Raw genomic sequence first — 20,141 nt, 5'->3', positions numbered from 1 at the left:
GCTGCCTTCAAGACTCCTCGTTTGTGTTTACTGGAGACTGAATCTAGTTCTTGGGCAGATGCAGGTTAGTCTGCTTAATTATTTCAGTCATGTACGGGTAACAGTGCGCACTAATGAACAGCTCCACAGGGATTAATGCGCTTTCTACTTATCCTTTCACGTTTATCCCTGATTGACTGGTGCAGTCATTTTGACGGTACACAATAAGCATTGCCTTAGACGTTGCAGCAGTAGAAATACAGAATATAGCACCCTTAATGTCTCGATATCTCCAGGTTCAAACTCAAGAAGAACGTGCCTCAACAAACCCAGCTACAGTTCCGAACGCCCAGAAGGCTGGGTTTGCGCTCCGATTTTCAGTCTGTCCGATCCTCCGGGTCGGGGGTCCAGCAGCTGACAGCCCTGTGCCCAGTGCCGCCAGCGAGTCCGTGTGCCACATGTGCCGGAAGTGGCTCCGCCAGGAAGGCTGGTGCTTTCTTGACGGTCCCCTCGAAAACTCACAGGCAGCCAGGCCACGGGACTTAAGCACTAAAGAGGCTTCCTCACGACGTGGCAATAATAATAATAACAGTAGGAGATGTTTACTGTTTTGTTTTCGGAAAGGGGAAGGCGGGCCTTCCAGTTCCTGTCACTGGGGGCGGCGAGAGCTCGTGTGTTTGTGTGCACACTGCGCAGCTTTGTTTAGCGTCTCTGAAGCGCGTTGTGCTGACGCCCAGGCAGCGTGACGGGAGCTGTGAAGATGAACCAGTGGTCACCGGCTTCATCCCTGTACTGGAAAATATCTTCAGATAATCTTGGCAGACACAGCTGGGCAGTTACTGTCCGTGGTCTGTGTGACCCTGGATCAGGAAGGCAGCAGGGTAGGCTGGGTGAAGGTTTAACTCCTCCTGCTGCTGGAAGTTGGAAGGGAAAGGTCCCGGGCTCCTCTTTATCCCGTTGGCAGTGCAGTGAGCAGGGGGTTTCCAGTGGAAAAGGGAGGAAAGGGACTTGGTAGCTTACGCACACGAGAGATTTTAAATGAGAAGTGGACGTTCAACCCTGCCAGCTGGTTAGGTTGCGAGTATCTGACTGATCTGCGGATCTCCTAAAGGAAACCAGGGTATAGTTTTAGCTGCTCAGCTTGTTCCCGGTCCCTGCAGCCCTGTGTGTAAGGAAAGGCCTCGTTCTCGGTTTTTAAAGCTCTTCCAGCTTGTTTCCAGTCGTGTCCTCTGGTTCGTGTCTCGCTGTTCTGTGGAAGTTCATTGGGCTGGCCTGTCAGGGCTTTTGAGGTTTTTGAGTGCTGCAGAGTCTGTTCGAGAATAGAAAGGTTCAGTTGTATCACAGTCTCAGTGAGCACATTCTTTTAAGCCCAAGAATATATCCGGTTTCTCTTCTCTGGGCCAGTTCCAAAGCGGTGATATCTTCCTTTGCAATGTGGTGAAGAAATTGTACATGTGATTCTAAACAAGGTCTAGCGCATTATGCATTGTTGACATAACATCAAATGAGCAAGTAAAGGTTTATTCCATGCTGAAAAGAAACGCAATGTTTCAGCTGTGGAGCCTTCTTCACGTGTGGCACTTGAAGAAATCTCCGCAGCAAAAACGTTGTTTCTTCTCTTTTCAGCAGGAATAAACCTTTACTCGTTCATTTTCAGCCTGCACATGCTGATGCAGCTGCCTACTTGAACTCCTTTAACATAACCTCGTTTGATTAGAATTGTACACTTCTACATGCTGTATTTGCAGATCAGAGGTGTACATGCTGCACTTCTTGGCACAGCACAGGTTTTCAGGAGGAGTTCCAACTCGGTTCTAAGTCAGAGCAGAAATCGCTTTGCTTTCTTCCCCCCCAAGTCACTGTGGAGCATGAATGGCGTAATCTAGGAAGACGCAGGGAGGAATTAAAGATTTGCTTTTAATTAACAAATTAGCCGGTGTTTAGTGAGGGTCGGGCAGCGCGGAGCTCCGAAGGGCTTGGAGAGTTTGTTGAAGAATCATTTCGTGGAACGAGTTTGGGCAGGAGAAGAGCCTGCGCTGGGCTGTGGGGCCGCGGGGCTGCTGGCCGGCCTGCAGAGAGCCGCTGTGCACGGCGGCGGCTTCCTGTGCCCATCCAGGCTTCCGTTCCTGTTCCTGCGGGCGCTCCCCTCTGGCGGCCAGGCCGGTTTCCACAGGGGTCCGGTCGCTGGCGAGAGCGGCTCAGGCTCAAACGGACCGGCTCCTGCGGATCAGGAGAGAGCCGAGCCCGAGCTGCACCCGCGCCGCCGGCGACCGGACCCCTCACCTGCGCGCCCCTGGGACCCGGCGACGCCACGGGCTGCTGCCAGGTCCACACTGGAGGGGCCCTGGGCAAGGCTCCAGCCCTCGGGGTAGGCCCTGCGTGTGGGCCCGAGTTCTGCAGACGTCACCTGCGAATGTGACTTTCATCAGACACCCACATGCCCCTCTGACGCGCCGCAGGGGGCGGGAAGTCTTCATTCCTATCCCTAACTCCGTCTTTAACTGTGGCTTTCACAGACAGGGGCATTTCGCATCTTTCCAAAGGAGGTGAAGGTGGAGGTTTTGTGTGGTTGGGTGTGTTTGGCCAGTTGCTTGGCTTGTGGCTTCTGTGTAAAGGATCATTATTGTCGTCGTGGTTTAAGTCAGAGCGGAGTGCTGTTAAGGGCTGTTTGCCAGAGAGGGTGATGAGTCCAGGTCTTCATTGCAGACACTGCTGTTGTGTCCCTGATCAACATGCTTTTACTGCAGTTTGCTTGTCTGTATTAGCGAGGAGCAGTACTCGCTGGGATCAGTGCACAGTTATGAAGGCATAACTAAAAGCATTTATATAGCACTGCTCATTCCGAAGGATCCCATAGCCCTCTGCGCATAGGAAGGGACCCACGTCAAACCTCTGCTCCACCTGGGTGATGTGCGGTGGCCCCCCCACGCAGCAGCTCCAGCAGAACACTTCTCCTCCGTCCAGCTGGCATGTTCCTGACTGCCGCCACACTAGGGTGCAGCTCACGCAGCAGGCCTGGAATGTGACAACTTGGAATAGAAAAAAACGAACGTTTTGTGCATCTTTTATACCCGACAGCTTGAGAAACTGTTGGGAAGGGGCTGTGTGCGAGTGACTGAGTGAAAAGATTCTGGGACTTGAAGCCAGCAGCAATGTCAATTAAAAAGGTGCCGTCCTTTGGATGAGAGATAAAACTGAGGTCCTGACTCTCTGTGGTCATTAAAAACCCCAGGGCATTTCTCAGAAAGAGTGTCGCCCCGGTGTCCTGGCCAAATTCTCCCTCTGGCCTTTACCAGTCATGGCCTCCTAATAACCCCCATCTATGAACTGGCTTCATCACTCTGCTCTCCTCCCCACTGAGAGCTGATGTGTGGGGAGAGTACTGGAGCATCACCCAGGCCGAGCTGCACACTGGTGTTAGTGGAGGGGATCCCCATTACCTGTAAAACTCTTTGAGTGGAGTGTCCAGTAGAGCGCTACAGAAGTGAAGGGATTATTATTATTTTTAGTTATTATAAGTTATTATAATAAGTTTTTAAGAGGTGACTGCTGCTGTATTTGCCGACACAGTAATCTTCAGGTGCAGAATATCTCTAATTGTTTTATGAGGTGCAGTAACACTTGGACTGATCTGGCACGCAACCCACAAAATGATGGTCAGTGTCCCAGATTTCCTGCTTGTGCTCCTGGACGTGTTCAGCACCTGCTTGAGAAGTGACTGTTTGAATCCAGAGGCTGCTCAACGCTGCTGTCATTGTGCATCACCACTGTCACTCTCCATCTCATCACAGGGTCTCTAGACCTGGGTCCCAGAGAGCCCCTCTCCAGCTGGGTGTCTGGGGTACAGTTGAATCACCGACTTTCAAAGAACTGGGATGTTTTAGCTGTGCTTGGTTCCAACAGGTGATTTTCTGCAGTAATTTAGAGATCGTTCTGGCCAAAAATGAAAGCCCCAGGCCACGAGGATCTGAGCTCTCTTAATCGGACAGGCCCTTGAGGAAATTCCGATTAGAAATAGATTTTCAAGAGCTGAGAATTGCTGCCTCTTCCCCATGTGTCCTTGTCAGGCTTGGCAGGCTGCTGGGGTGCAGTGGTCGAGGGTTTCAGCCTACATTTGTGGTTAAAATGAAGTAGCTCTTTGAAATGAAGCCCTTCTCTTTGAAACGGCTGGTGTTTGTGTCTGCCACTAATCTGCTTCACTGGTTCCAGTCCTTCGGCGACTGTGTTGTGGTTTATGGTCTTTGTTGTCGAACAGTAACTTTTTGGCATGATTTTTTCTGAGCTGTGGTGTTTTGTTTTATGACTGAGGTTGAAGGAGCCACGCCTTTGAATGGCTTCTCATCTCTTTGCCCAGTTAATACCTTCTTACTCTTTGCATCGTGCGGCTAACTAAAGTCCTAACCTGAAGCAGGCTACAAGCTGCTTTTAATAAAAAAAAGAAACTTTGGTCCAGGAATGATCAAGGAAAGGAAAGGGAGAAATCTGGGTCTCTCTCGGAAGGTGCTGCCTCTGGCATCGAGCCAGGAAATTGCTTTCTTCAAAGACGGCAAGTTTCTACTTGAAGTTTGCAACTAAAAAGGATGTCTCTCTCTTTAATGGGATTAGTGTTGGAACAAAGAGACTTTTCGCAACTGTACCCCATCAAACTTCTCATCTGCTGCTACATTTCTGTGCTCGGTTATAAATCTTCATACCGGCCTATTGCCAGGAAAGCCTTGTATGAAATTAATTAAAGAAACAGAATTCTTGTCACCCCTGTACTTCACTTCCTCTCGTTTAAATTCCAGGCTGGATTACCTGCAGGTCATCAGCGTTATCTGAGTGTTTTGATGTGAATCTTGTCCTGGTAAAGCGTGTTTCAAGTTGCACGGTCTTGTGTTCACTTCTCCTGCCTCACAGTCCTTGCTGTTTACCCCTGTCAACAGCCGTAGTCTTCTAGACAACCTTAACTCCACAGTGAGGAGTTTTAAGGTGGTAGACTGTATTGCATGAGTGTTTCATGACCCATTGTAGTTGGGTTTGCTCGAAATAGATCTGTAGAGAAATATACATCTTACCATCACACTACATTTATAGAAGCTGTTTTTTAACTGATTAAAAACTGGCTTTTTGAGTGTTAAGTAGTTCATACCTGCCTAGTGGTAGAATCACTTAAGCAGCTCCTGCATTTTACCAGACGACTCTGTTGTTTTATTAGCTGAATAATTCATGTTCACCTGAAGCCCGCTCGGCGCTCGGTCGGGCTGGAAAGGCCCTCTTTGGAGGGGCCGTGAGAGCACTTTCACAGACACTGGTCATGTGAAAGCGAAGATGAAGAACGCTAAAAATAACGAGTGCCGTCCTTGGATACAGGCAGGAGATTGCTGGAATCGATTGATATTTGCTGTTGCTCTACAGTGCCTGGGAACCCTCCCCCCCACCCCTGGGAGTGGCGCGAGGAGTAGTCTTGGGGTGCAGGGTGATCTCCCCGTCAGTCAGACCGAGGTCAGGATTACTGTGCGCGCGTTAGTCCTCAGCCTCGTTCCTGTATGTACCCCGACGGTGGCTTTGTATCCGAAGGGTGCTCTCCGTGCGGAGAGGGAGCTCACAGGCAGGGATGTTTCCTGTAGGCCCAGGTGCCCAACCCAGCAGGCTGCGGTTCATGAGCTCGGGACGACAGCCAGGTGCCGGAGTTGCCATCGCCACGCTGTCTTGTTTGACATAAATGTGGCCCAAGGCTGTCCCCGGGGTAGATACTGCACACTGCTGAGGTTTGGCTGGCTCAGGCTGAGAGAGCCGACCGGAGGCGCAGACAATGTGAGGTATTGTAAAAGCAGTTGTTGACTCCTCTGAAGTCCTGGTTTTGCATAGCTTGTGTTGTGTTGTCGGCCATGTGACTCGCGCCGGCACAGCAGACGCCTCAGCCAGCCTGTGCCAAGAGCAGCTGAGGGCCCTGTGCACAGAGGAGCTCTGTGTGACGGGCAGCAGGCCATCCGAGGCCAGCTCACACCCCTCTCCCGCCGGCCAGCCCTTCCTCCCGCGGCTGCTCGGGAGCTGTTGCCGCAGTTACACGCACAAGCCGGTCCCCGGGCCGTGGTCCAGTGGGGGGTCACAGGCCCCCTGGTCCGTCGTGTCTTTCTGCACCGCGGCGGGGGGGACGAGGTCAGAGTTGAGGCAGGGTCTTGCCCTGGACCAGGCCCGTCTCTGCTCTGGCAAGGCAGAAGGTGCCAGCTCTCCTCTGCCACACCGGTGAAATAGCCTGCTGGCATAATCTGTCTGTAGTCGGGACAAACATTCACTGAACTTGTGCGCACAGTATGTGCTGCCAGAGCTCGGCAGGAGCAGTACTCTTTCAACAGTTGCACGGCTTTTTGAGTAGCACTGTAAGTGCTCTGAAATCGTGATCTTGCCACTTACAGTCCTTTTCCTGAGTTTATGAGGGTTAGATGAAGTGCTTGATAATTATGGTGAAACCAGAGACCCGCTATGAAACTGTCACATGATCCCTGGAAGATCGTTTTTAACACCTCTCTGTGTAGAGGGTACCAGCCCAGCAGTCTACAGACCTTGAATTCATGGCAGTGTGATTGCTGAAGCTTGGTTTTCTTAATTGCCCTCATCTCAAGCACTGTGGGCAAATTGTTTTTTGGCTGATGGTTTGAATTCATGCCCAACAACAGAATTTTCTGATTTCAAATACGCTAGTGTATGTTCTTTCTTTAGATTAGGCGTGTGGTGTGATGAATAATCTTGGAAATAGATTTCGCAGGGAATTCTGCCTCATTGAGTCAGTCAGACGTGACATACCCCACACTTTGAAAACAACAGGAATATTTGTCAATAGTCGAGGCGATGAAACCGCAGTCTCCCACCTCAAGGCCCTGTCCTGCTCTCCTGTGCCTAATCCTGCACGAGTTCTCTTTAGCGTTGCCTGGTTTTAAAACTGATTTTCGTGACCGAAACGTGTATTTCTGGAATGCAATTTCCTGCTTCTGTTAAAAATAACAAAACGAAGGCTCCTCGGTGAGGAGGGGGTGTCCCACTGGGGAGTTATTCATTTTGGCAGCTGTAGGCTCTGTTGGCTTTTGTTTTAATGGCCTCCTGAAAGAAGCAGCAGGCACTCTTTAGGCAAGTAGTTTGTGCGCTGCTGTCACAGGTGTGAAATGAGTCAGACGTCCCAGAGTTTCCAAAGAAAACTAGTGTTTGTACAATAAAGGTGTCGCTTGTTCTCGAGGCTCAAGGCTGTCTTTGTGCACTTTGAATGAGTCTCGCGATGCAAACCGTTATTAGTTTGGACTGAACAATTAGTACTCTGTGCCGTTTCTTTGCCCGTGACGTGATGTAAGCACCGTTACTGGACCTGTTAATGGAGCCCAGGTGAAGTAATCAACCGAAAATGAGCCTGAACGTCATGTCTGTTTGAATTAGGCCAGTTTGACCCACGCCCCTCAGCCCACTGGGCACATCTCACGGGAAGCTTTTCATGTCCAGTGCTGGTTCTGCTCCAGTGTGAAATGGGAAGGTAAATGTCTGGTATGACCTGTGAGCTCTGGTCACAGCGTTTTTGAAGATGCCGGGCTGCTCAGCAGCTGCTGTCAGATCAGCTGTGAGCAGGGCTGACCCTCTTGTGTCTGCTGTGTCTGCGTGTTGCCCTGTGGAAAGCATGACCCGACTGAGCCTGCTGTCTCTGAACTGTTGTTTAAGGTAGAAAAGTGGCTGTAGTAATAGAATTTTAAATGGTAGTGTATTGGTATGCATTGATTTAATAAGCAACCATATTTCGACAAGTGCAGTAGTAGGTAAGTTTTTAGCTAGATAACAGCAGTGGTCGATACAATCGAGATTGCTTTGGTCCTGCGACGTTAACAAACTGGCATTTCTCTGGGAGAGCAGTAAAGAGCGAACGCTGGCTGTCCATGGAGCAGAGCCTAGAACTGTTGATGTGAAAGTGATGTGGAAAGGTGCAGTATGTTTGGGACCTTTTCTGTCTGTGTGGCCTCTTTGTTCATTCCAGGCATCTCTGCTGTTTTCAGAGCCCCGGTAAAAGCTTTTTGATGCTGCTGGTGGTTTGACGAGTCTGTCTTTAAGTAGTCCAGAGCTGTCTGGAACGGCTCTTCACACTGATCCTCGTATCACAAGCGTAACATCCTCTCCCCTCGGAGTGCTGCAATCAGGAAGTGACACATCAAATATTGAGCCATATGCAGGAGCGAACATAACTGCGATAAACAGCAAAGCGCAGAAGTAACTTTGCAGCGAGCGGACTTCAAGCGAGGAGCTGGCAGCCGCTGTGTCCGTGACATCACCCCCCTGCTGTGCGCTGCGCTGCTCCGAGCCCTGCGAGAAGTCGCTGCCATTATTGACTGGGTGTGTGCCTGAGCGAGCGAGCGAGCGGGGGTGTGTGTGTGTGAGAGTGCGTGTGTGGGTTCTGGAAGAGAGCAGGCGCCCGTGCCAGCCCTCTCTCGCCACTGAGAGGGAGAGGGAGAGAGGAGCTGTGACTGGAAACGGGCTCTCCAGCAGCCGAGCGCCAGCACTCGGAAGAGAGGGAATCTCCTGCGCCGCTGTCAGAGCCCTCCCTCGGCTGCCGTCTGTGTCCGAGTCTCCCGGAAAGAAAGTTTGAGTCCCACCCTCCTGTTTACCAACAACTCAGCGCCTGGGTGCTGGCAGCCGCTGACGGCTGCTCTCTGTGGAGAACGTCTCTGTTTTTCTCTGCTGCTCGGTCACAATGCCGGCCTCTGTGCCCCCCGGAAGAGCCCGGCTTTCAGGCCACTCGTATATCTGAGCGCCTGCTGCCTTTTTGTTTTCCTGGCTTGTAGCTTTTCAACCTTTTTGCACTCGATTCATGGGCCTTCCTTGCTGCCGTAGTTCATCTGCATTCAGCTCTGCGTGTGTGTGTGTGCTGAAAGCATGTGTCACTCAGGCACTGTGGGAATAAGGCAGCGACGCTGGAGGCCAAAACTTTCCTGCCTCTGAGGATAGAAGAGCGCTGCATTCTGTGAAAACGTTTTTTAAGGTCTGAAGAGAGCGAGGACTGCAGGACTGTGCTGCACTGGGTGCCTTTGCAGCCGCCAGGCGCTGTCATGTTGAGCCTTCAGGATTCAGTGTTCTTCGAGATCAGCATCAAGTCTCTTCTGAAGTCTTGGAGCAGCAGCTGTAAGTATGTGGGGAAAACAGATTGACGGGTTTCATCGTTAAAAAGAGCTGCGAAATTCAAGAACCTGCTTTTTGCCCCTTTGGGTTAATTTCTGTGGCTGCTAAAAAAGGGATTGTGATGGGTTGTTCTAAAAGTCCCAGATAATGAGGAGAGGTGTAACGCTTCCTTGTAATAGTGAAGGATGGCTACAGCTTCATCCAAGAGCTGGCCGAGCTGAAAATACCTTTTTCTTGCTGATACCCATCGGTTCTTACCCTCTGCAGCTGCCGCTGCCGCTGTTTGATCTTCACAGGGGGTTGGTGCAGCATCACTTCCCGATGCGGTGCTGGGTAGCGGGATCGGTTCTGTGGAGCCTGCGGGTCGGGAGTCCGGATGGAGTGTCTGCGGGGGGGGGCGGGCGCGCACGGATCCGATCTCCCTAATGGGTTCCCCCGGGACCGCTAGCACTTCCTCCCCATCGATCCTCCTCGTATCGACCCGAGCGGCTAACAGCCGTCCTTAAAGACCCATCCCACGCAGCGAGTCTGCAAGTTTAAACGGCACCTCTGTTTCCGGGAATCCTGCTGTCCCGAGCGTGCGAGCAGTGTTTGTAAAAGGCCTTCTGGATCACGAGTCTCTCGGAAGAAGAAAAAAATAGGAGGAATGTGTGTTGTGTGGGCTTGTTTTTAAATAACTGCAGAGCGCTGCTGGAGTGCAGCAGAGGACTTCTGTGATTTCAGTCTGTAGGGTAGGCTGGCTTGCAGGAGTGCGTCGTAGTCTCCGTCGGCTACACTGCACTGGCCTGGCAGCGTGGCCTCAGGCGCCCTTTAAGAGGGGTGTGTGGGAACACTGGGTTTGATGGCTCGCTGGCCCCCTCTGGCAGGCACAGCAACAGGTCATTTGAAATGCGTAAGTGCCGCGACCTCTGTGGTGGCTGATGTCCTCCTGAGGGAGAGCAGGACGGTCATGACAGCCCACAGCAAGTGCCCTCAAATCCGCGGTGACCTCCAAATCGCCACGCTTGCTCGTAGAGCTCTTTCGGCATGCTCGGAGCGCTCAGCCTGCCGCGAGGCCTGTGCGCTGTGAATGCTGCACTCGCGGTGCAGCCCTGTGGCTGGGTTTTCGAATGCCTGGCTAGCGGACGCGCTGCTCTTGCGGCACTTGGCTGTGGGGTTTAATTTTAGTTGAGCTTTTTAGCAACAACAATGGAGTGACAGTAATATGGCCTAGTTTCCGCATGCTCCGCCACTTCCCTGCCAACACTTGGGAGACGCTGGCCCTTTCTCCTTCGTCGGGAACATTCTGGCACACTGGCCGTTCGGATCGGTTGCTGCTCTTAAAAAGTCCAAAACCGGGCTGCTTCACCCAAAGCCTCAGTCTGGCATTTTTCTGTGGGGAAGGGGCAGCTTTGAAGTGACTGACCAGCCTGAAAAAAAAAAAACTTTCCCTTTTCCAGCTGCAAATAAACATCTAGCAGATTTTCCAGAGCTGGTTAAATTAAAGAGGCGTTTTGTTCCTCTTGGTGAACCCTGTCTCTTGCTACAGTAGGTGTGCTCCTCTGATTTTTAGGTAGGTCAGGTAGCATGAGATGGAAAAGTTTCAAATTACTCTTGATCTATTAAAATAAGGAGGCCGGCAGTGCGTGTTCAGATCAAGCGAGACGCCGTGGGAGGTGTGAGCGAGGCAGCCGGGCCTGTATGTGATCCCGGGGCGCCCCGAGCCCCCACCTACGCGCGCTCTGGCCCCGTGAAGCAGTGTGGCAGCGGGGGGGCGGCAGGGCCTGGGGTGGCGCCGAGCCCAGGGCAGAGTGCGCCCTCTTTCACAGACCAGTGTCCAGGGAAGACGGGAAGAACTGGGAGTCAGGTCAGCTAAAATGTGGACGGTTTTGACACGGTTTTAAGGATCTGTCTTTCATTCGGATGCAGGATGGAGCGGAGCGTTTTTTGGTGGAAGTTGGTAAAACACACGGAGAATGTAGCTTGAACCTCATTTCCCTTGGGTACATTCCCATCCATAAGGTTGCTGCTGGAAGAGGCGTTAGTGGGGCCAGCAGGGGGCGCTAACCCTGCGGCTCATGTGGGTCCTAATGCCCCAGTGTAGTGACGGGTACACTATACTGTAAACAGGCGCTGTCCTTCAGATGAGACGTAAAACCGAGGTCCTGACTCTCTGTGGTCGTTAAAAATCCCAGGGTGTTTCTTGAAAAGAGTAGGGGTGTACCCCGGCGTCCTGGCCAAATTTCCCATTGGCCTTTATCAATCATGGCCTCCTAACAATCCCCCTCTATAAATTGGCTACATTACTCTGCTCTCCTCCCCACTGATAGCTGATGTGTGGGGAGCGTTCTGGCGCACTATGGCTGCCGTCGCATCATCCAGGTGGGGCTGCACATTGGTGGTGGTGGAGGGGATCCCCATTACCTGTAAAGCGCTTTGAGTGGAGTGTCCAGAAAAGCGCTATATAAATGTAAGCTATTATTATTATTATTATTATTATTATTATTATTATTATTATTATTATTATCCTCTGCTGTCAGAATTACGGGGAAGCAGAAGGATTTTTTCCAGAGAAGTGGGAAACATCGGATACCCACACTAATCTTGAAAATCATTTTTTGGTTTCTTGCCTGAGTAATACTGGGCAGGAGAGTATCATATACATCTATTTATCACCTGAGCTTTTAACTTGTTTTTTTAAGCATAGAGAATAGAGTATAGAGAATCTGAAATTCATTTACGTGTAGCACTAAGAAGCACTTAAGGAACCACCCTATAGATAACATCTCCCATTAACAAAACTCTTCCTTCTAATGCAGTGCCTGTCTATAATAGTTCTTGCTCCTGTTCTGTGGAAGGTTATGGAAAGAATTAGAAATGAATTACAGCATCATCTCTGTGGTAGTAGGGTTCTTGCTTCACAGTCTAATTTTGAATGGAGAGAGGCCTCTTCTTGTTACACTTCTTCAAATAAGCAGGAAAATTAATCAATACAAACCATACAGTATAACTAGATTTATTAACATTTTTATAAGATTCATTCTCATAAAATATTAATTAGAAAATGGACCTTGGTAAACATTCAAGGTCATGTGTATCTTTGGATTAGTGGATTGAAAACGCAGTTCAGATAAGGGATGAAGGGGGTTCAGATTAGATGAAAGTATTTTGTGGAGTTCTGCTGGGTTCTGTATTAAAAGTACCACTTCTTAATATGCGTCAGTGATTTTGGTGCTCGTGGTTAAGTGAGCAAGTGACGAGTGTTACATGCAGGTAGCAAAAACAAAATGGGAAAGTGAGTTTGCAGAAACTACTACTCGTAATGCCTACATGTTCACAGGTGTTTGTGTTGACACATTTACATCTTTCAATTACTGCAGGGAAACATGACATTGTTTGCCTTTTGATAAGACATATCACTAAATCAAGGGGTGTTATGTTACCCTTGTATAAAGCACAAGTAAGTCCTCATTTTCAGAATCCACAATGAGACAGCCCAGTGGACAAAAATTCAAACTACATGGAAGAATATTTAAAACCGAAAACAGGTGGCACTTCTTTACACAAAGCTTTGTGGGAGTGTGGAACAAGTTTTGAAGCTGGTACTTTTGGCTTCTTCCAAACTACTGAAGACCCTCGGTTCTGTGCTAGCGACCGAGCAGGCATGTATTTGTAGCCTTGCTTGTGTTTTTATGTGTTTGTACGTGCTCATTAATTAAGCTGGAACCTTTAACATTCACCCAAATTGCACGTTTTTGCATGGCTAGGGCCATTCTGTCTGTCAAAAGGTCTTGCTGGGGTTTTGAATTGCTCGTCTTAAATGGTGTCCAGCAATCTGCACTTGTGGCACTTGAAGAAATTGTCAGTGAGTGAAAGACCACTGGAGCTCTGCGACCCAGATTCTGCAGAGCGCGTTCAGTCGTTCTTATGAGCACTCTCTGCCCTGCCAGCGACGCTCTTGAAGCTGTAGCCAGGCCCAGCACCGCCGTGGTCCAGTTCTTCGATGACTTCCTGAAGGAGCAGCCCAGCGCGTCTCTGCCTGATGCTTCCCAACCCCCCCCCCCCCCCGTCCTCACAGAGGATCATCCTCAACGTCACACAGCTGCGCATCGAGGAGGCCAGAAGGCTGCAATGTCTGGGAACCGAAGACAGGTTTTACTCAACCTGGCTGCTTGCTGAACACCGGCTCGGCTTCGGACACCGTGGTGCTTTTTAAAGAGTCGCACGCAAGCGTCATGCCTCCCAAATTTCCCAGTTTTTCCATTTTAGACCGAAAAAAGTGTGGACGAAATCCTTTAAACTAACAATATGAAACAAAAAAACTGGAGTGAGCATCACACCTTTCAGATTAAATGAACGATTTGTTAATTGTAAGAGATTGGCAGGGCAGGGTTGAGGTTTAGCAGATGGGCGCTAGCCGTTGGTCTGCCTTGATGCCGCTGGCCAGTCTTGTGGGGGTGTCGCCTTTTACTGCCTGTCCTGGAGCAGGCCGGGGTGTTCATGAGTCATCATCGGAGAGGGCGAGAGGCAAACTGCGAGACGTGCCAACTCAGTGCTACCGCTGTTGAAGGCTGTGAAAGTAGTGCACAGTTGAAAAGAAAGATTTGGCAGGTGGTTTCTTCTCCATTTCCTGCATTATAAAAACAGCTTGTTTTAAAAACAGTGATACGATGAAGAGGGAGGTACATGTACCAGGCTGGGGATCAGGGGTGCAGAGGTTTTCAAAACATTTCCAACATGGAATTCCTTCCGGACCGGTTCCCGGTCCTGTTGGCGTTTCTTCCAGCTCGGGTCCTCGCGTGTTTGGTGCTGAAGGACCCGGAGACTTCCAGTGTGCTTTGAATCTGCAGCCATCCGTGCTGCCCCCCGAGAGTGTGCGGCCTGTATTGACAGCGTTGGCGTGAACCCGAAGACCACGGATCTCTGCGAAGGGCACGCGGCATGACCGAGCACGGGGGGGGCGTGATCTACTTTTACTGCTCAAGGTGGAGCCTTGAACAGTAAAGTTGCGCAATTCTCTTGGCCTGAGCTTCAATTGCAGGCTTTACAGTCATGTAGGAAATAGTGTCCCATAACCTGAGGGTGGGCAGCTCCACTGTCACTTGCGGCTGTTTTTCAGCCTGTGTTTCATCCTTTTCTCTTTGTTGTCCATGTCTAAGTGAATTTGGGATTCCCCCCCACAGGCCACGTTCACCACCTTCTGCTGCTGCAGAGCCCGATTTCACAAAGCGTGTGGGCTAGAAATGGCGAGATCAGCTGCATTAGGTGGTGCATTTCCTTTCTCCTGCTTTCCCAGCCATTCCTGGGAAGCTGCTGCTCTGTGGTACAGTGTTCTCTGCTCTTCCCATGGATCTCCGAGCAGGAGGAAAGCACGCTGGCAGATCAGCGCAAAGCTCCTCTTTCAAATAATAGTGTCCTGAGATTAGAGAAGGAAGTGATATGAAAAGGCTGCTGGGTGTTGGCACACATTTATTTTTAACAAGTTTGTTTTTCCTATTTAAACAGCTTCATTAAAAGTGCTGTCTGGACATCCTGTAGCGTGACCAGTTTTCTGAGTCCTGTGCTCTGGAAAAGTTGCTCCGTGTCAGTAGCCTCAGACTGTGTTGCAATAGTATATTCCACCACAGCCTTTTTTCCACATTGAAACATTGGAGCACATTGCTGTCACAAGCTGAAAGCTGCGAGGTATTTGAGGAAAACGACAGCAGAAGGAAACCTGATTTGTTAGTCAAAGTTGGGCTCAATGAGAAGCCAGGATAGCTTTGTACTTGGACTAAAACACCACCTCATATCTTTCTGCCTTGGCGGATTGTTCAAAAAGTGACTTTTATTTTGCATATATCCTTCATTAGCAGTCGCCCTTGAAGAGTTTCTTGCAGCTTCAAATTCCGCAAGATTGGGAGTTTCCTTCATGTCGGAGCGTTCCCGGTGTGTCCAGCACCCACGTGGGGGACCTGTGTTGGAGCTCTGCTCCGTGATGCCTGCTCAGTGCCAGTGTGCGCCTCTGCCGCCACGGCGGAGGTGAGAGGGGAGCTTGCAGTGGTCCCGGCCTCACGCCTGGCAGAGCTGCTCTGCAGTCTGATGAAGCGAGCGACGCAGGACCTTGTGCCACACGCATCTCATTCACGACACGCATTCAGCTTGCCTTGAGGTGCTAGCAGCTGTAGCGCTGTTAGCGATGTCGCCAGGGCTGGCCCAGAGCGCTGCTGCCGCGCTGTGAGGACAGGAGAGGGGTTGGCTGACCCGGGCGTCCGGAGTGAGTCTAGCTGTGCAGGGTCTGACCGTGCTGATCGTGTGCTTGCAAGCCTGGTGTAGTGGCAGAGCGTTTGCGACTGGGGTAGATGTGTTCCTGTGACAAGGCGATGCCCGGTGACACAGTGCTTCCGATCCCGCAGGATTAAGCCAGTGCACAGGGGCAGGGGTCAGCGCTGATCTGTCTCGGCAAGCGCAACAGCTCTAATGGCCGTCATTAACATAGCTGCGTTCCCTGCTGGCACTCCCTTCTGCTCTGAAAACGAGCACTTTGCATTAATCAGGACTCCTCTTTGTCACGACAGTCTTTTAGCAAGAGGTTCTGGTCAGTGTCTGGATTAAGTCGTCCAGATGTTGGAGCAGGTGGTATTTTTTTTAGTTTTGAAAACGCAGAGGAGCTAGGGTAGGACAGAAGCTGTGCAAGTAGGCGATACAGCACCAATACATTTTGCCCGTGAGCCCAGTACAGAAGAGTGCATGCACAGTATCTCTTGTGATACTGCATTCCTGCGTGTACATTTCACTGTCTCTTTCTGAATCATGGCGGGAATTCAGCTTGATAGCTGAACAGTACGTCACACTCTACTCATTAGATATTACCAGTTACAAAATGTCTTATTTTGTTTCTAAAGCCATAGAAATAAAATTCATTCAATCAAAATGTATGGGGTTGTTGCTATAGATCGTGCACACGGCATTTTCTCAGTAGCTTAAACTGGTTCCATATTTTCCCCATAAACTCTCCTCCTCGCTTTCACACATTGTTCCTGTGAAGGTAATAAATTGACCGTCTGTATGGTTCAAATATTTGCAGTTCGGTAAGCAGGGTATGTCTTGCAGAACCTTTAAATCTTGCTTCTTCTCTTTAGTCAGGCGCGGTGCCAGTTCTGTGCCCTGTGACCAGGCTGTCTCCATGGATCACTGAACCCTGCTGGTCTCAGACCCCTGTAATAAACTGGCGTCCCGGAGAGCTCCGTTCTCCCCCTGCACCTGCTCCTCATGTGTCGCAGCACTCGTTGACCTCCCTCGTAAACAATGGCGCAGCTTCGACAGTCATCCATCCTCCTTTAGCTGCTTGCTGGCAGGCTGGGTGTCTCGCCGAGCCGAGCGCTGCTGGGAGCTCCTCCAGCCCAGCTCCCCGTGAAGGACGGTGTCGACGGGCTGCCAGCCGTCTTTTCGCCGGTCGTTTCGGAATTCCTATTCTCCTGCACGTGTAAGTTCCCTGTTGGGAGCAGGGAGTTTTCTCTGTGCTTCATTATGTGGTGTCTGGTAGCCTACAGAGCTGCAGAGGATGCAGTCAGGGGAGGAAGGAATCGGAGAATCTTTTAGTACGACTGTCTTTTCTGCCCTTTCACCAGCGCGGAGGGCTGCATTGCACGAGATAAATGCCGACGTGCTGATGTGCAGCGCCGTGTGCTTGGTACTGCAGTTAATCCACGATTTGGTTTTGGACATGATAATATTCAAATGCAAGATGATGATAAACTAACAATTAATAAAACCTAAGTTATTTTTCTGATTAAAGCTAAATAGTTTATGGAATTGTGAATAGTTTCCACAATTGTAAACCATTTGCGTTAGAGACCCGTTTACACACGTGACGCGCTGAGTTTGTCCTGGCTTTCAGACTCACTGCAGTGGCCGCTATGCTCAGGCTGAAAAGACGCAGCTTAGTTCAGTTCAGTTTGTTTGTCAGATGCACGAGTGCAATGAAATACTTATTTGCATGTGTGCTCCAGTACGAAGACATTAAGGAAACACCAAAACATAAACACAGCAGCAGCAACAACGACAAAGTTAAATAACACGCAACTTAAATGCCAGTCAGCTTAATCTCCCCTGTTGACCGTTACGTCCGTTTCGGCAGCTTTCTGAAGGTCTGGCCTCTCACAGGGCACATGCCTCCCCACCTGCTGCAGACACACTCATCCCTCCGTCGGACACACCGCCTTTCCAGCTGAATGGTTCATCTTGTCCGGTTCTTCCCGGGATCGTTCAGGCCTCCTGCTGCCAGAAGCCCGGCGCTGGCCCTGCCCTGTGTTGTCTCTGCGCAGTAAAGCTGACACACATGGGGACGGTGCTCGAGGCCCTTCTTCAGCAGATCGGGGGGGTCCTGGGGGGGCGATGAAGCACGGCATCTCGAGCCAGTTTATAAGCTCAGTCACGCCTGAAGATCATTATCCGTCTGTGCCTGTTGTGCCGGGTTGGTGGCCGGGTGTTCGACGTCTCGGGGCCTCGGGGTTGGCGTGGTGTCCTGCTCACTGGCCTGCCGGCCGAAAACAAGGGTTGTGAAAACGCGCAGAGCCCTGGGCAACGTGCGCTTCTGGGGCTCTTTCAAGTCCGTAGAGTGCAGCGGTAGTGGTGGAGCTGTGCGTGAGTTTCCAGCTCGCCCTCGAGGGGGCTTGCTTCTGCTCGTCCTGCTGCGCAGAGACACGCTCCCAGGGGGCTCCAGAACGCCCTGTTGTCTCCGCGCCATGGCAACGGGCCCCGCGTGGGCCCTGCATCAGAGCCGCGCGCCCTCAGGCGGGCGGGGAGTCGGCCCACAGCGCCGCCGTCGGGCGCCGAGAGCAGGCCGTCTGTAGAAGAGTTACTCGGCGTACAGCAGCGAGGGGCGGGTGGCAGGGAAAGATGCCGGCTGTGGGTGGCGAGTTCACGGCTCTGGAGGAACGTCCCGCTCGGTGTTTTGTTTAACTTGAAAGAGTTGGGTTTGAGCCCAGCGCCTCGGAGCTTCTGTTCAAGGCGAGTCATGCCACGTCCCTATGCTGGTGCTTCAGATAGGGCTCCAGGTGTGGAGGAACTGCTGCCCCGAAGGTAGACGTATTAAAGGCTGTTGGCATTAGTCCCACACCTGGAACTCACTTGAATGGCCCTTCTGAAGGACGACCCCCTCCTGCAGCACAGCTTTCCTGGTTCGTGTCCAGAGGGAAGAACGCCCCCTACTGGTCCAACAACACAAGTGAATGCAGGAGTCTGTCTCTTGCACCAGTAGTGTGCTAATTTAGTGTTTTTCTGTAGAGACTGACTAGTTTAAAAATTCTGTCATCTCCCATCTCTTTTTGTGATTCGATCATTTTTTTTAGATGTTTTATGTTTTGTTCCTTCATCTTATTTTTTTATAAATCTTATTTCTCATTAGATTGTTTTAGTTATTTTAGTCTAAATATCTGCTACGACAAAAATATGTTGAGAGAACCCTGACCGGTAGTCAGGAAGGTGACAGAGTCAGCGCCGGTGAGTGGCGTCTCACAGAGAGGATTACTGTTGTTAACCAGAGCAGCACTAACGCGCTTGCTCATCACTTTCTTTTGATGCCAAAGGTTTTACCAGAATTGCACGCATGGACAAAAAACATCGAAATGGAAAATCAATGAAAAAACGTGATGCGATGTCACGCAAAAAATACATAAAAAACTGCTCATTTGGGGAAGAGGTTTTTTATTTGAAAATATTCCTTCTTCAGGAGATTTGTAAGAGTTCTCCTTAGTCTGTCAGCAGCAAGACTCTTTTCTGTATTGATACGCACAGTAGTAAATTCTAACCTGAGCGAGTGCGAGTGATAGTTAATATAGCTCAGCTGACACGGTGCAGCAGGTCTGGAAGTGCTGTGTTGTTGTGATGTTGGCTTTCGGAGCAGCGACGCTTGAACTGCCACCTGCGGTACGCGTCAGGATGGGATTTGAATCTCTTTGCATACGGTGTCAGTCTGCGTCTGTGGCCTTGATTTTCTGCCCCGGGGTCTCGGGTGTAGTCAGTCTGCAGCCTTTACCGTTCACGACCACGCTCTGGAGTGTGCGACTCTCACACCGAACCCCGAGGTCTCCGCCCCTGTCCCTTCCTCGCCGCCGGCGGGAGGGGCCCCGGTGAGCTCAGGAGATGCAGGCGCGGACCCCCGCCTGAGGCCCGCCTGCCGTGCTCCAGCTCGGGGACGGGATGCTTTGCACTTTTCCTGTAGCTGAGGGGAAAAGTTCAGGCGTCGCGGTCTTTCTGTCCCAGAAGCGCTGGGCCTCCGGGGGGGGGGGGGGGCGACTGGCCAGTCACAGCGACCCCCCCACTCTGTCTCCAGCACCACTGTGCTTGAAACACAGCTCCTTCACTCCATCTGCTGCTGCTGCCGTCTCCCTGACGGAAACCAAGCTCCTGTCCTGCAGGGGTTTAGTGGCCGAGCTGGACGGGCCGAATCTGTTACTTCAGGTGCTTGATCAGAAGTTCAGAGGGAGCACTGAAGTAGTTCTTGCATGATCATTATTACAGCAGTGTATCTTTTCTGTCCTGCAGCTGAAGGGTCTTTCCCTGGTTTGTTAGTGTTTCAGTGAGGGGAGGCTCGTAATTCTTCTTCTTCTTGGCTCATGCAGGCTCTAGTTTACGACGCTGCGTGGGGGACCCCCCCACCCCCCACCCTTCCCACGGGGTGTCACGAAGAGCTGCTATGCGAAAGAGAGCTCTTCTTCCTGCACGGCTTGCAGGCTGGTGGACAGTCGTGCTGTATTGACGAATAGGTCAACTAGCCAATCAAAGATTAACTAAAAAGACTTTTGTGTCAAAATTGAGCTTTGGTTAACGTTCTGTGAAGCCTATGTGGCTGTATTATGGGTTTCAGAGCCCTCTTCTCCTTTTGGGGTATTGCTGCTCACACAGAATACCCTGGGCTGCGGATATGGACTCCTGGACTCAGCAGAGAAAATACGAACAGCTGGGTGTGATCTTTCAGTCCCTTCCTAAGAGTGCCTGTCCAGTCAGCCTGCAGGCCAGCGGGCTGCCAGTGTGTGTTTTTCTCTGTTTGATTGCTGTGTCCCTGGTAACCA

General features: G+C 50.9%; 1 protein-coding gene across 23 annotated transcripts in view; it reads left to right on the top strand.

Moving 5' to 3' along the window:
* The window catches only part of fryl (furry homolog, like), a 127,380-nt gene that overhangs the window by 36,667 nt on the left and 70,572 nt on the right, over nt 1-20,141 (top strand). For 2 of the 23 annotated variants that reach the window (XM_069193722.1, XM_069193717.1), the window contains exon 1: nt 8,165-9,111. The exons of 19 other annotated variants lie outside the window; for them this stretch is intronic. In XM_069193722.1, the coding sequence (XP_069049823.1) occupies nt 9,039-9,111 (73 nt within the window). In that variant the 5' untranslated portion in view covers nt 8,165-9,038. Of the gene's footprint in view, nt 1-8,164; nt 9,112-16,208; nt 16,553-20,141 lie in introns of those variants that run through there. 2 more of the 23 variants (XM_069193767.1, XM_069193737.1) reach the window with 2 other exon arrangements.

The sequence above is a fragment of the Lepisosteus oculatus genome, chromosome 1 (genome assembly GCF_040954835.1).
Source record: "Lepisosteus oculatus isolate fLepOcu1 chromosome 1, fLepOcu1.hap2, whole genome shotgun sequence".
In the NCBI taxonomy this organism is placed as follows: Eukaryota; Metazoa; Chordata; class Actinopteri; order Semionotiformes; family Lepisosteidae; genus Lepisosteus; species Lepisosteus oculatus.
Note: the sequence above shows the minus strand (reverse complement) of the source record. Positions and strands in the feature narration are given on the sequence as shown.